This window comes from Mesoplodon densirostris, chromosome 3 (genome assembly GCF_025265405.1).
Source record: "Mesoplodon densirostris isolate mMesDen1 chromosome 3, mMesDen1 primary haplotype, whole genome shotgun sequence".
NCBI lineage: Eukaryota > Metazoa > Chordata > Mammalia > Artiodactyla > Ziphiidae > Mesoplodon > Mesoplodon densirostris.
Genome location: NC_082663.1, coordinates 90,231,942 through 90,247,320, shown reverse-complemented (window position 1 = coordinate 90,247,320; position 15,379 = coordinate 90,231,942). Strand labels below are relative to the sequence as shown.

The 15,379-nt window shown below is 42.6% G+C and overlaps 1 protein-coding gene across 2 annotated transcripts in view; it reads left to right on the top strand.

The window, feature by feature from the left end:
- Positions 1 to 4,614: 4,614 nt before the first annotated feature.
- Positions 4,615 to 15,379, top strand: part of FBXL17 (F-box and leucine rich repeat protein 17) — a 495,830-nt gene continuing 485,065 nt past the window's right edge. For both annotated transcript variants that reach the window (XM_060093227.1, XM_060093226.1), the window contains exon 1: positions 4,615 to 5,684. In XM_060093227.1, coding sequence (XP_059949210.1) covers positions 4,704 to 5,684 — 981 coding nt within the window. In that variant the 5' untranslated portion in view covers positions 4,615 to 4,703. The remainder of the gene's footprint in view (positions 5,685 to 15,379) is intronic.

Below are 15,379 nucleotides of genomic sequence, written 5' to 3'. Positions count from 1 at the left end.
ACACCAGGGAAAAGCTTTTGTGACAGGAGGTGGTACCTGGGCTGAGACCTGGAAGATGAGCATGAATCAGTCATGGGAAGAACTGAGGGAAAACCAGTGAGGTACCAGTTGCATTTTTATATTGTGCCTGAAACAAACTATTAAAGAGTACAGATCAGTTCCTTAAGGGAATTCTCTGAAAGCTTGCTAAGTTATCTGTATCTTTGGCTTTGAGTATTGCAGCAAAAATGCAATTCAATAATGGATTAAATTTATCGAACACTTGGGGTGTTGCATGATTTCCAGATGCATAAACAATGTCTTCTGCCCCCAGAGTGTCCTTCTAGGTCATCCATTGCACCTACCACAATCAGTGGGACCAATGGCACATTAACTGATCTCTACTTACATCACTGGTGCCATAGGATGTTTTAGCCATTAATAACAACCATCACTAGCCAACTGTAAGCATGAAAGCTTTTTATATGTGGGTGTGTTTTTATAGGCAAATGTGAATTTCAAAGTGAGTACATATATTCTATATCAGCAAAGAAGAAAGAAAAGGCTTTTCTTTTAAACTGTTTTCAACATTTTAAATTTATGTGCTTTCAGTGTGAATCTATGTTATAATACATATCTACTCCAGGTTTGAATTTTATTCAAATATGTAAATATTTTATATTGTAGAATCCATTATTTCACCACAATGTTACACACTGAAATAAGTCATATGAATATACACATTGCTATTTTGGGGTTCTTCATTTCTTCCCTATCCATCATCCCCTCCTCTCTGCCTAATTCATAAGTAAGTTACTAAATCCTGAAAACTCCACATAAAAAATGTTTCTCAATCCCACCCCTACTTCATTATCCCCACCATGCTGGCCTTAATTCATGCTTTTAAGGCCCATCCATTTATCTTTCAAACAGTCTTAACTGGTCTTCCTGCTAAGAGCCTCTTCCTACTTTAGTCCATTTTCTATACAGTTGCCAGATTATCTTCCTAAAAACTGAGAAAAGTCCCTGTCCTCATGGAGTTTACACTCTTCCACTAGAGACTAAAAGTGAAAAAAATGACAAAACAGACACATGCTAATGAGATATAAAGAAAATAAAAGCACTGTAAGAGGAAAAGTAAAGGAAGGTATAATTTTATTTCAGTTTAATTGAGATACAATTGACATACAGCACTATAACATTTAAGGTGTACAGCATAAAGAGGGAGTAATTTTAGACAGGGTGGTGACATTTGATTATAACAAATGTTAATGCTCTCCAGCCAAAGACCAACAGGAGCACACCCATAGTTAAACCAAGCTGAGTTTACTGACTTGTTACAAAAAGGCACATAGCACATGTGAGGAATTGGGGAGAGTCTCAATAAGAAGGTGTAAAAGACTTATAGGGTTGGGCTTGTGCTTGGTGATTTTGAGGAAGGTTTAAGGCTTTGCTCTGGATTGGATGCTGTCAGGAAGCAGAGGTTATTCTATGATTGGATATTTTAATAATTATTATCTAGAAGGTAGGAAGAGTGGAGCAAGGCTTAGGTTGTAATTGGTCAAGAAACAGTAATCACTTATATTAGGCAGAATGTTTGGTCATTTTTGTGGTTTGGAGTGTTCTTGTGTTGGTTGTGTTCAGACATGATTACGGAGGCATCTTATTTTTTTCTTGTCTATTATGATCACAGAGTGGCCATGTTCGATGTTGATGTTTTGTGAGATTGTTTTTGTACAACAGAACACTCAAACCTAGTTGAGAATGCCAGTAACACCAAGGCCTAGCAAATAGTTCCAGGCCAGCTCCTGGTTGTTCAGGCTGCTTTCCTTTTTCTCATTAAAAAGGCCATCCAGTGCTATAGTTGTCTCTAAATTGCAATTTATTACTCTTACTCATAGTTCTGTCTCCTGAATATTTAGAATACTTATCAGTAGTATTATCACTTAGGGTAATGAGTTCTAAAACTCATTATAGCTCTGGTGGCAATAGTAGTAGCTTAATCCTTATTAAAACATATGAAACCCTCTGCTACATGCTGTGGTACAGCAGCCACCTGCTTGTGGCTGAATGGCTCTGGAATTGGAAGAACCAGTGCTGTAAATTTCAGAAACCACTTCAAAAATCTCAGAGTCACTTGCCTCACCTCTGAAAACAAGAAGCTGTAGTTAGATTTTATGTGTAGTTCTGATAGGTCTGCATGGTGCCAGGCTGTTTGTGTAGAAATCACACGGGGAGCTTGTTAAAATCAGATAAAAATTCTAGGCCTCCAACTCCAGAGTCTAATTCAGCCTAAATTTTTTGAGATTCCTTCATGTTTCCCTCCCTCCCTTCCTTTTAATTGCTGAGTAGTGTTCTATCGAACGAGCATACCAGTTTAGCCATTCTTCTACTGATGGACATCTAGGTTGTTTGTAGATTTTAATTATCATGAATAAAGCTGCTATGAACATTTTTGTACAAGTCTTTTTGTGTGTATAGTTTTTATTTTTCTTTGATAAATACCTATAAGTGGAATTGCTAGGTCATAATGTGTGTTTAATTTATATGAAGTTAATGGGTCCACAATTTTGACATAGAGTAATAAAAAGGCTTAGAACACACTCTCCGTTTGCTCAAAGTGTAGCTTGGAAGAGATGCAAAGGATTTGTTATAAGGCCTCAGGTAACCCTGTCACTCCTAACCTCCCTTCCTCACTAGTGAAGCTCTGGGGCCCTGAAAGAACCCTTTAAAGTCAGAGGGATGAAAGCTGTGTGGATAATACCTGTAGGTAAATGTAGTTTGGGCAGTGCCTTGATAGAAATGTATGTTAAACCCTTTGATGAATCTTTGCCTCTAGGTTTCTTGGAATTCCATCTCACTGTTCTTAAGCTGAGAAAGGGAGATCCGTGAATGCTGGCAGACCCAAAATAAAAGTGATTCCTGACAAAGAGGCTTCGATTAGCAAAGGTTTGATGGTACGTTGGGTGAAGGTGGGGTGAGGCTGGCCACTGGGGTGGGAAAGTCAGGCATGCTCAAACAAAGGTTTCTACGCTGACAGGCCTTGAATATTGCAATACTGCTTCCTCAGTCAGTTCTCTCAGTTACCCTAAGTAGCTTTTAAAAACATCGGCCTTCCACCCTTCAGTATGTAACCAGGCTCCACTTAAAGTAGAGACCTTTTGAAAGGAACTCTTTCACTTTCTTGCCAAAAATGTCCACCTATCTGTATTCAACCTTGATCTATCCTTTCCTCCTTCCTTCCAGTCACAGTGAAGACGGTATCCCTCTGAAGGTAATCGTCACTCCATCTTCTCAGGGGTCTTGTTGTATTATCTCTTCTCATTTCCCTACTTCCTCCTTTATACTGGCTCATTCCTATCAGCATGTCCAATTCCTTGCAAAAGCCTCTCCCGATTTCTCCCTTGTGAAAACTAACCTTCTCTCAACACCAGATACTGCTCCTAGTTATTGCCTTCTTTCTCTGGTCTCATTGTAGGCAAATCTTCTAAAGGGCTGTCTGCCAAGACTATTTCCTCTTTTTCATCTGGGTCTCCCAAGTCTGCTTAGAACCTTTTATCTTAGAGCAGGCACTGCATAATCATTTTTAAAGTACTGTACCTGATGGATGGATAGATGGGACTTGGAGGGTGCAAACGATAAAGTCATCCATAGCTTGCAGCTTGGGATGTTGGATGACTAACTGGGTTGAAAAAAACTGTTTATCTTTCTGGTGTGTATAAATAATTTGATATATGCTTTCATTCTGAAATAAAGTTATGGAAAGTCAGTAGTCTGTCACAAGCAACAAGTATGCAAACAAGTGGAAAAACACTGCAGTGCCGCACTACCTGCTGTTAGTCCCTCACGTGAGAACTAGAGTCCTCACCAGCCCAGGGCCGCGCATCTGCCACTCCACCCGAGGGGCCGCCGGGGACCCAAGTCGGCCTTCAGGCGGAATCGGGTTTACCTATTCTTCGTGGCCCGGGTCTCCGAGTCGGGAGGTGGGGGCGAAAGAAAGAGCCGAGAGGCTCCCGGCCAATGGCAGTCCTTGAACTTATACCTAGAGACGTCAGCGCGGCAGTGCAAACGGATGCCACACAGCTGGCTCGGAAGCGTCTCCTCCCGCCCCACAAAAGGGGCGTGGGCTACGCGAAACCTTGGGCGACGGGAGGGAAGGGCGCGCGCCGCTCCCCGCGAGCCCCGCACCCTCGCCAGCCCGCTTCCCAGCAGTCCCCACCCGTCCCGGGTAGGCAGCCGGGCGCCCGCGCCCCCGCGCCCCCGCCCCGAGCGCGCCGCTGCCGCGGCTCCGCCCCCTCCCCGAACAGGCCGCGCGCTCCTGCGGCTCCGAGCTGTGTCGCGGGCGCGCGCGCCGCCAGCGGAGCCGCAGTTAAAATGGTCCGAGCCGGACCCCGCGTTCCCCCTGCCTCCGTACTGACTGACTGAGCCGGCAGGCTCGCTCCCTCCGTCGCGCTCCCAAAGCTCGCGCCCATCGTTCTCCCGGCTTCCCGGGGCAAAGCATGTAGCCCCCATCCGGCGCCGGGCCGGCCCGCAGCTGACGCCCACCCCCCCCCCCACCGTCGCGTGTGTGCCCGTGTGTGCGTGTGTGTGCGCGAGGCGGGCGACCCCGCCGCCCGCCGCGGGCCCGAGGCCCAGCCAGAGAGGGGCCTGCCTCGCTGCCGGGAGCCTGGCTGTCCGGGCCTCCCTACTTCTCTGTCCCGGTCCCCCTCCTCGGGGCCTTCTATATGGGCCACCTTCTCTCGAAGGAGCCGCGTAACCGCCCAAGCCAGAAGAGGCCTCGCTGTTGCAGCTGGTGCCGCCGCCGCCACCCTCTCCTCAGGCTGCCCCGCCGTACCCCGGCCAAGGCGCCCCCACAGCCGGCGGCGCCCCGGAGCTGGGACTGCTTTTTCCGCGGGCCCTGCATGCTCTGCTTCATCGTGCACAGCCCCGGCGCGCCCGCCCCCGCCGGCCCAGAGGAGGAGCTGCCGCTCTCGCCGCCGCCGCCGCCGCGGGACGGGGCCTACGCCGCTGCCGCCTCCTCGCAGCACCTGGCGCGGCGCTACGCGGCCCTGGCCGCCGAGGACTGCGCCGCCGCCGCCCGCCGCTTCCTGCTATCCTCGGCCGCCGCCGCCGCCGCCGCTGCCGCTTCGGCCTCGTCGCCCACCTCCTGCTGCAAAGAGCTGGGGCTGGCCGCGGCAGCCGCCTGGGAACAGCAGGGCCGGAGCCTCCTCTTGGCCAGCCTGGGGCCCGTGCGCTTCCTGGGGCCGCCCGCCGCCGTGCAGCTCTTCCGGGGGCCGCCGCCGCCGGCCGAGCCCCCCACGCCTCCCGAGATGGTGTGCAAGCGGAAGGGGGCCGGGGTCCCCGCCTGCACCCCCTGTAAGCAGCCCCGCTGTGGCGGGGGGGCCTGCGGCGGCGGCAGCGGAGGAGGAGGAGGACCTGCGGGGGGAGGCGCCTCGCCCCCGCGGCCCCCCGACGCCGGCTGCTGCCAGGGCCCAGAGCAGCCACCGCAGCCTCTCTGCCCCCAGCGCTCCTCTCCCACTTCGGAAGGTGCCCCCACAGAGGCCGGTGGGAACGCCGTCCGAGCGGGGGGCACCGCCCCCTCGCCTGCCCAGCAGCACCACGAATGCGGCGATCAGGAGACCCCCGAAAATCCGTGCGACTGTCATAGGGAGCCATCCCCCGAAACCCCAGACATCAATCAGCTGCCGCCATCCATCCTGCTCAAGGTGGGTCCGGGCGAGTGGCGCGGGGATGCGCGCTGTCCCCCAACCCCGGCCCCCGCCTCGGAGGTTTTCTCTCTCCTCCCTCTAAGCACGGAGGAGGGGGCTCCCTGACAGCCGGAGATGTCCGAAGGGGAGATTGGGAAGCCAATGGGGAGGATGCCTATGGCGTATTATTGAAGTAGAAAAACTTGGAGTCTACTAAATGTCTTTTAATAGCTTGGGTCTGTTGCGCATAATTCAGGGTTCATCTATTATTAGATTCCCAGCCCAGTGGTTTAGAAACTATTCGTAAGTTTTGTGCGAAATATTGTTTTATCACTTGAGCAGTTTACAATGACTGGGTGAAGACTTTGTATATTAGTGTTTGAAAGTCTTCAAACAGTATTTTCAGGTTTGATAGCTGCTAGTTGATGTCAAAAACAGTTAATTTTATTGATCATTTACCATGATCAGGCACTGTGCCAGAGCTTTATATACATAATATCTCATTTAATCCTTCAGTTAACTCTGTGAGAGAAATATTGTTAACATCCTTATTTTATACAAGAAGAAACTGATATTTCAGTGCCATGTGCCTACAGTAGTAAGTCAGGCAGAAGTGGTCTTTGCTCCTACGGAGCTTACAGTCTAGTGAGGCTTGAAGAGGTTGAATGACTTGCCCAAGGTCACACACAGACAGTAAGGGGCAGATCTGGGGAATTTAGGCCTGCCTGACTTGAAAACCCTTTTATTTATACTATGTTGTATTACCTTTCTACATTTTAACCCTTACATAAGAGCATACAGATTACCAGAAGGTAAGGACAAATGTATTTTTTGTTGGGGGATAGATGAGTGGGGAAGAGGTAGGTGTCTTGTGGGAGCCTCGTCTCGCAACTACTAAGTAAAATTTGCAATTTTGTCAATGCTAGTGCTAGTCACTTAGTTATGTGATAGTTTGTAGTAAGCTATTATTAAAAAGTTATTTTTTCCCTCATTTTCTCTCTTCTCTCCCACCCCCACATCTGCAGCTTTCTGAAGCTTAATAAATATAAACCCGGTTACTCAGTGTGGATGATATTTAAGACTAGATAGAAAAACCTAGATAAGAATTTGGCAACTTTTATTGTTACTGAAGTGCCATCAATTGTAATTGTTGACAGTATAATTATATACTGTCAACAATATGCTTTGATTAGACTTTTTGCCTATTTGTAATCCTGTGTTTTGGGGTCTGTTTTATTGTGATATTAATATTTTTGTAAATAGTATAGCAAAGGAGTGGGAAGGTTTACCTTTTCCTTGTGTCCAAATGTAATTGTTTAATTTACAGAGGTGTATTTTTGGAGGAGTAATTGCCACCTCTGTATGTTCAGGGTGTGCATTTTAGGGTGGAGGAAACATTCTTGAACCTTTTAAATTAGTGGATGACATGGACAAATTAAATATCAACGAATACTTGGTATAGAGGTTTGATTGCTGTCTTGTTTGGTAAGTAAAACTGTTTAAAAACAAAACAAAACCCAGGTACTTCCCACTTTCTACCTAAACCATTATTATTTCATGAAATAGATAATATTAATACAAAAACAAAAAAAAGAAAAAAAAGGTGGTAGGACATGATTTCATAATAAAGAGACTTCTTATAGAACAAGTTTATTTCATTTGCTACATTGTTCTTTTCCACATTTTTGCTAGGGACTGTTGAAAACCTGATCTAAGGGACATTTGGGGAAATTACTCATTGGACTTACCCTATTGTGTTGGAGTATTTAGACATGTTATATAGATTTCCATTACTTGTATTAGAAACTTGGATAAAGATACTGTGTGGTTTTCATGGTCCTGGTGGTATTCAGCACAGAGTGAGTCAGACTGTCTGGAATGAATTGAAATCGAAGTTTTTTAGTGTTTACCAACCGAAGTAGAACTTTTGGGGATAAGGCTTTGCGGGGCAGAGGCTCTGGTGACATATATAGTGTTCATTGCCCTATCTTCTCCCCTAAGTGCAGTGCCTGGCATTTAATAGCACTCAGTAATACTGATGAACAAGTGAATGACCAGGTTTTTAGGAAGTCTGGGCTGAGACTCTGGGTGAATATGCCATGCCAATAAGGGAAGTCTCTAAGAAGTGTTTCTATCCTGAGTTGTTGTTTTGAGCCACAGTAGAGCCATTGGATGGTGAAGAGATTCTGGCTCTGCTTAGGCATGGAGAAGAGAAGACTTAGGGAGCTATGACAATTTTCTTTACAGTACCAGAGAGTTGTTGCATAGAGAGGCACAAATCCATTACCCCCATTAGAAAGTATGTCCTACTCCCCTGATAATGGGCCATAACTTCTATAATTGTATTGCTGTGGCCTTTGTACCAGAATTTACTACAGTTGTAGAAAAGGTGGATGTGGAGGGGAGAGAGTTTGGGAGAGAGACATGAGAAAATCTGATTCAAAGATGTTTTTAGGAAAGTTGACTCAAACTACCATACTTGCTCAGTTTTTTCGAGGTATGGCAAAAGCAAAAGAAAACTAAATTCTTTCTACTGTGGTTCATAGGCAGATTTTTTGGCCCAATATCAATAAGGCTTTTTCTTTTTCAATTTTACTTTTATGTAAGTAGTATTACTTGCTTTAAAGTATTCAAATAATGACTGTAAAGCAAAAGTTGGCCTTGGTTCACCCCCTACTCTCCTATCTAGTTTTCTCTCCAGAGGTCACTAACCACTGTTATCAGTTTAGATTTTTCTTCTAGACTTGTACTGTGGAGTACAGTAGCCGCTAGCTACATGTTGCTATTTAAATTTAAAGTAGTTAAAATGAAATAAAATTTAAAATTCAGTTTCTCAGTCACAGTAGCTGCATTTCAGGGATCAGTAGTCATGCGTGGCTGGCAGCTACTGTACTGGACTGTGCAGCTCCAGAATATTTTTTTCTTTGTAGAAAGCCCTGTGTAAAACTTCATAGCCTTTTTCATAAATGGCATCAAAATGTACATGTTCTGCAATTGTTTTCATTAACAGTATGATTTGGAGATCTTTTTTTATTAGTGAGTGTATGGTTTCCTTCATTCTTTTTAACTGTTGTATAGTATCCCATAGTATTATGCCATACTATATTTATTTCAGTATGGTATAATTGGATGTTTCCAATTTATTACTACTGTAAACAATGCTAATAGATGTTTTCTGTGCACATGTGGTCATTTTTCTAGGGTAGATTTCAAGAAGTGGAATTTCAGGGTTGAAGAATGTGATTCTCTGAAAATTCAGGAAGTCCTTTCTAACTATAGGAGCTCTGTAAAGATGAAATGAATTCTTTCTTAAAATGGTGAACTTCATTGGAAGTCATAATTATGTAACTTCAGGAAGAGACCTTTGAGGTCATCTTGTCACTCCCTACTTCTTATGCATGAAGAAACAGGCCTGTAGAAGTGAAATGGCTTACCCCAAGACATTTCAGATAGTGAATGGCAGACCCTGGGCTAGAACCCAGCTCAGTGTTTCCAGGTTTAGAGATCTTTTCAACATATGGTGTAAAAGGGCTTAAATAGTCTTCTCTTAGAATTTTATGAAAGAGATTCCTGAATTAGGGGGTGGGGGGAAGCTTACACCAACCAACATCTAACCTTATGAGTCAGAGGCTAATTTTATAATTGGGTCTGTAAGGTTGGATTGTGTCTTTAAATATTAGAAATTTGAGAAGCAGGGAATGGCTCTTCAAAGGTCAACTGTGGGAATAGCATTTTCTAAAGTACTTAAGCCTGTAACATATGAACTTGGACTGGTAAATGGATTGTTTTGGATCATATAAGCTAGCTTCAGTCTTTGCTACCTGTTGCCTTTATTACCTCAAGCAACCTTAACTACTGATACCACAATTAGATTTTTATATAGTGGATCCACTATAACAGTTTTACCAAATGATAGCAATGGAATATTTTTCTTTAAGTAGTAGCTATTTGAGTAACTGGGTATTTTGAATCTATATTTAAATTTTAGAGGCTTTGTATGCTATATATTTAGATATCTTGCTCTCTGTCAGCAGACTATTTCTTTCCAAAGGAAACCAGGTGAGAGACCCAAAATCTATCACCACCATTAGAAAACCACTTCACCATGAATGCATCTCTGATAATGTATCAGTAGTTATTAAATCTGTATTTTTTTTTTTTTTTTTTGCGGTATGCGGGCCTCTCACTGTTGTGGCCTCCCCCGTTGCGGAGCACAGGCTCCGGACGCGCAGGCTCCGGACGCGCAGGCTCAGCGGCCATGGCTCACGGGCCCAGCCGCTCCGCGGCATATGGGATCCTCCCAGACCGGGGCACGAACCCGTATCCCCTGAATCGGCAGGCGGACTCTCAACCACTTGCGCCACCAGGGAGGCCCTAAATCTGTATTTTTATAGCTCTATTACGAACAGGTTGCTTTAATGATCAAGAAAGAGTTTTATAAGAGAAGTGTGCTTTGGAGGAAAGCTTATGTATCTGATCTATTTTTTTTCAGATATGAAAACAAGGATAAAAGCAATGACAATGGGAGTTGAAGAAAAAAAGTGATGCGACTTTTTAAAGCTTTGAATGTAGATTACTAGTGGGTAAGAGGAGCTAAGTTACATGTAGCTTTTCATGAGTGCTTTGACTTAAGGTTCCAGTACCAGATAAATTCTAGAAAGTATGTCTCTGGAGTTCTAGGGATGGTTTAGCCAGTGCTAAAATGGAGTGTCCTTAGGAAGTCAGGTTCAAGATTGTTCTTTGCTGGAGAATGCCTAGTAATCTTGGATAATTTAATCAAATCAGGCTACCAAAAGCTGAGATTTTTTTTTCTTCTCATTTTGAGAAGTCTATACATTTTGGTGCCTTGTAAGGAGTAGCTGTCAAGGGGGGTAACCTTAAACTGTTCTTTACCAACTTAAGATACCAGGTTGTATAAATGATAGGGAATGTAAGGGAAGATATGTGAAGGCAAATATGGAAGCATTTAATATTAAAATAATAGTTTCTTAAAAAGTTACTTACCTTTGGTTAAATATCCTGTTTTATGCTTATCAAGAATCTTGAAGCAACAAACATATATTGTCCAGCACTGGGAAATATAGCCATTATTTTGTAATGACTTTAAGTGGAGTATAACTGTAAAAATATTGAATCACTGTGTTGTACACCTGAAACTAATATAATATTGTGAATCAACTATACTTCAATTAAAAATAAAAAATATTGCCCAAGTCTTGGCCAATTTGGTGTTCAAGTGATGTGGTAAGGGCATCCATGTGGTGGAAGAAGCTAACAACAGCAATGGGAGATTGGTTACATACATACATACATGCATGCATTCCCTCGCTCTGCCCTCTGAGAGGGTCTTTGAGCAGCAATACCCAAGACAGTGAGTACACTTAGTGTCCAGATCTTAGCTTCTAAATATCATTCTCTGCTAAAAGGAATCAGTGTTCTTTGGAGAAATGACTGATTCCAGGGCTGGGACAAGTAAAGAACAAGATGAGCTTGGAATATTTTGAGCCAGAATGCAAGGAAGTGCTCAGAGAATAATGGAGATATGTCAAAAGAACACATCATTTCAGTGTCTCCTCCCAAAATACTTAAAAAAAAGAGTCTTGTTTTATTGAATTCTGTGACTGGCTTTCGAATAAAACTTATTCTTGTGTAAATACCTGACTTTGCTATAGACTAACACTCTATGTAGTAACAGTTGGGGGTTTTATTAGTTTGCTGTGCTTTAAATTTTAATGATTAAATTGTGAGAAATTATTTTACAGATTAGGAAATAGTTTTAGAATCTGTGACTTCCCTATGGCTGTACGGTTAGAAAAATACCAGAAAGGGAATTCCCTGGAGGTCCAGTGGTTAGGACTCACCGCTTTCACTGCCGGGGCCCAGGTTCAATCCTGGGTCAGAGAACTAAGATCCCCGCAAGCCCCGTGTGGCCAAAAAAAAAGTATCAGAAATATGTTTTGTGTCTCTGTTTTTCTAAATGGTGCTTTATTCAACAGACTGTTTAGTAAATTTTACTTTCAAGCTTTTGGCAAACAATATAAGTAGAATATTTAAGAAAGAGGCAAGGGCTTCCCTGGTGGCGCAGTGGTTGAGAGTCCGCCTGCTGATGCAGAGGACATTGGTTCGTGCCCTGGTCTGGGAAGATCCCACATGCCGCGGAGCGGCTAGGCCCGTGAGCCATGGCCGCTGAGCCTGTGCATCTGGAGCCTGTGCTCCGCAACTGGAGAGGCCACAACAGTGAGAGGCCTGCGTACCACAAAAAAAGAGAAAGAGGCAAGATATGATGTACATAGGAAAAAAATTGAAAAGGCCAAAAAAGTTAAACTGACACAGAGAAGATGATCAATATAAAATAGCTACACAGATTTACTTCTTGTATTTCTATAACTTGCATACAGTCTGCATGCTCATAAGCCTTAACTCCTTTTTGTAGTAATATCTGATAGCAGATGAGATCTCTTCATCAAGAAATGAAATGGCCAAATGTAGGTGTTGGCATGGTTGATTTTTAAGTACTATAAAGGTCTGTGGGATATGTATGACCAAATGTTAAGCAATGATACGTTCTCTGGAAGTTTTTTTAGTCTGAAGTATCTTCTGATACCTTATATCAATGCCTCAGTCAAAAATAGAATCTTCAAGTTTTAGAAATATTTGGATATTGGCCTGGTAGTGATTAGTTCAGATTATATCAGTAATATGGCTTGTACATTTTCTGGTAATTAATAGCTTAGTTGCATTGTCCAGATCTGCCAATAAAGATCAAGAATATTAAGCATGTTTTCAACCCAGGTCCTGACTAGAAGTCATTGTTGTTTCCCAATATCCATTCCCCTTACATTCTTTTTAGTAACAGTACCCATCGTGTTCTAGTTAGGCACATGATCACCTAACTAGAGACTTTCTTAGCCTCTCATATAGGGGTGGCTATGTGACTAAATGTTGGATAATAGGATATGAGTGGAAGCAATGTATATGACTTCCAGATCACACTATAAAAGGCAGCTGCTTGTCCTTTGCTTCCTCTTCCCTTTTCCAGGGCTAGACCACCTGGATTAAAAGAGTAACCCATTTTCAACCCTATAAATTAGGGCAGTGATGAAAGAGCAACAAGATATAAGATGATAGATCCCTCGATCTAATACAGCCTTAGAGTACCTACTTGGCTTGGACTTCTGTCACGCTCAAGACATTGCTAACAGGCCTGTGTTAAAGTAAGCAATTTCCTGGCTTGATGCAAGTGCCATTTCAGTTTTTTCATTGTCATTTTTTCCTCTTTCTTATTTAGCAAAAATGTTCCAGGCCAGTCCTTTACAGACCTATGTTCTCTTTCTTCAAAGCAACCTTTGAAATGTTCTTTCTCTTGAATCTCAGATGATCCAAAGATAATTCAGAAATGCCTTTGACCACATAATCTTGAAACCAGTGAATACATCTCATGTCTTAGTGTCTCCCACAGAAGCCTAGGTACATGTGCACAGATGTTTGTTAAATGAGTTAAGAAAATAGCATGGTGCATAGTAGTTATTTTCTGAGGAGTTAGGATAGGGGCAAGATAGCATTTTAATGACAGAAAGAAAAGCGGGAATATTTAAACACGTGTTAGTTAATTATTTCTGTTTAACAAATTATGCAGTTTAAAACCACAAACATTTATTATCTCATATTTTTTGTGGGTTAGAATCCCTTTGTGGCTTAGCTGGGTCCTTCTGATCCAAGGTCTCTTATGAGGTTATATTCAAGGTGTTTGTTGGGGCTACTCGACTGGGACTTGAGAATTTTCACCCAAGCTTACTCGTATGGTTTTTGGCAGGCCTCAGGTCCTTACTGGCCGTTAGCCAGATGCTTAAGTTCCTTGCCATGCCATTTGGGCTTCTCCATAGGGCTAATCACATAGAGCAACAGTGTCAAGAACACTCAAAATGGAAGCCACAGTTTTCTTAATCTAATCTCTTCTGCCATACTCTGTTCATTAGAAGTGAGTCAGTAAATCCAGTTTACCCTCAAGAGGAGAGAATTACACAGGTGTAAATACCAGCAGGTGGGGTCATTGAGGGCCATTTTGTAGGTTGCCTACCACAAACCATATGCAAAGATCTATTAAATATGCATTGGTATTTTAGCTGAGTATTTTGCTTTTTTACTTTTATCCATCTTTGCTGGTACTGGTTTTATCTTTACTCACTTATTTATTTCCTTTCACCTGAATAAATAAGACCCATCTAGATCTATCTAGATTAGTCAATTTTCTGTTAATGATAACAATCCTCTCACTTTAACAAAGGAGAAAACTAAGGTTCAAAGAAGGTACGATTGAAAGTCAGACATATTTTAAGCAAGGTGTTTCTTGGTTCCAGTGACTATGTTCCACGAATCTTCTCTTTGTTAAGGGACAGATTAGCCCTTTAAAGCGATGTAGTCCTTTAACCTTAAACAAATGATCTAGTCTCACTAAATCTCTCTAAATTCTCTCATCTATAAAATGAGGGGAACAAGCATTAAAAATATCCACCAGAGAGGGACTTCCAGCTTTGGCTGCATGAAGAGTTTGGTGAATCCTCTCCACAAACACAAAATAAATATATATAAATTTTATATATATTTTATTTATTATATATATATATAATAAATAACTGGGAAAAATTGCCCCAAACTATTTGGGCTTTGGAAATCGACCAGAAACACACAACAAAATGAGACGCATTTATTCTTAGGAAAACTACTAGAGCTTTAGGTAAGAATAGTGGAGGTCTACACCACACTTGAATGAGGCCCCTACTGTACCCTCGTACCCCAGTACCTTTGGCAAGAATCAGGAGCTTGGAAAGCCAGCAGCTTAGGTGTCTTAAGAGAGTAACTTAGTTTGGGGCAATAAGTAACAACCTGTGTTTGTCAACTAAAAGTGATGAACTTGTTAGGAAAAAAATGGTGAAAACCCACATATTTGCAAGTCTCATGTTGTGGTGCCAGTTGGGATGAGTGGGGGACGAGCTAGGAATTTAACAGGCAGACCTTGGAAATGAGAGAACCATAAAGGGATAATAAGCTCTTCACATATCCTTGGCTTACTCTGAAACTATGCATATGTGCAGGGGAGACTTGAGAGTATCTAGCAGAAATCAAGGGCTAAAGCAGACGAGTATAAGCCTTGAATATGCTTTTCCCATCCCACGCACAGATTGGAGAGCAGACTTGAGATGTTTGAGCATATCTTTGCCCAAATAACTAGCTGGAAACTAAGCAATTTAGACAGAGGTTGACCTCCCTAAGAAGCCAGGCTAAAAAAAAAATGTGAATAAGAATTAAAACTTGAGCAGAGACATTCAAACTTCAGGGGACTCATATCCTACCATTTAGGGCCAGGGAGATTAAAGCTGAAAAAAAATTCTGAAAAGTAAATCAAATTCCAGAGTTGCTACAATATATTATCTAAAATGTCTGGTTTTGAATGAAAAATTGAGACATGTAAAGAGACAGAAAAAAATGGAACCTATACTGAGAGAAATGAAAGCAGTTAATAGAAACTGAGTAGGCACAGATACTAGACTTAGCAGATAAAAACTTTAAACTGCTATTATAAACATGTTAAAAGAATGGAAGGAAACATGATTTAAATTATAGAAGAATACGATAACATTGACCCAACAAATGGGAAATCTCAGTATGAAGAAGTGGAAAGTATAAAAAAGTATTCTTTGATGCTGTTGCAAATA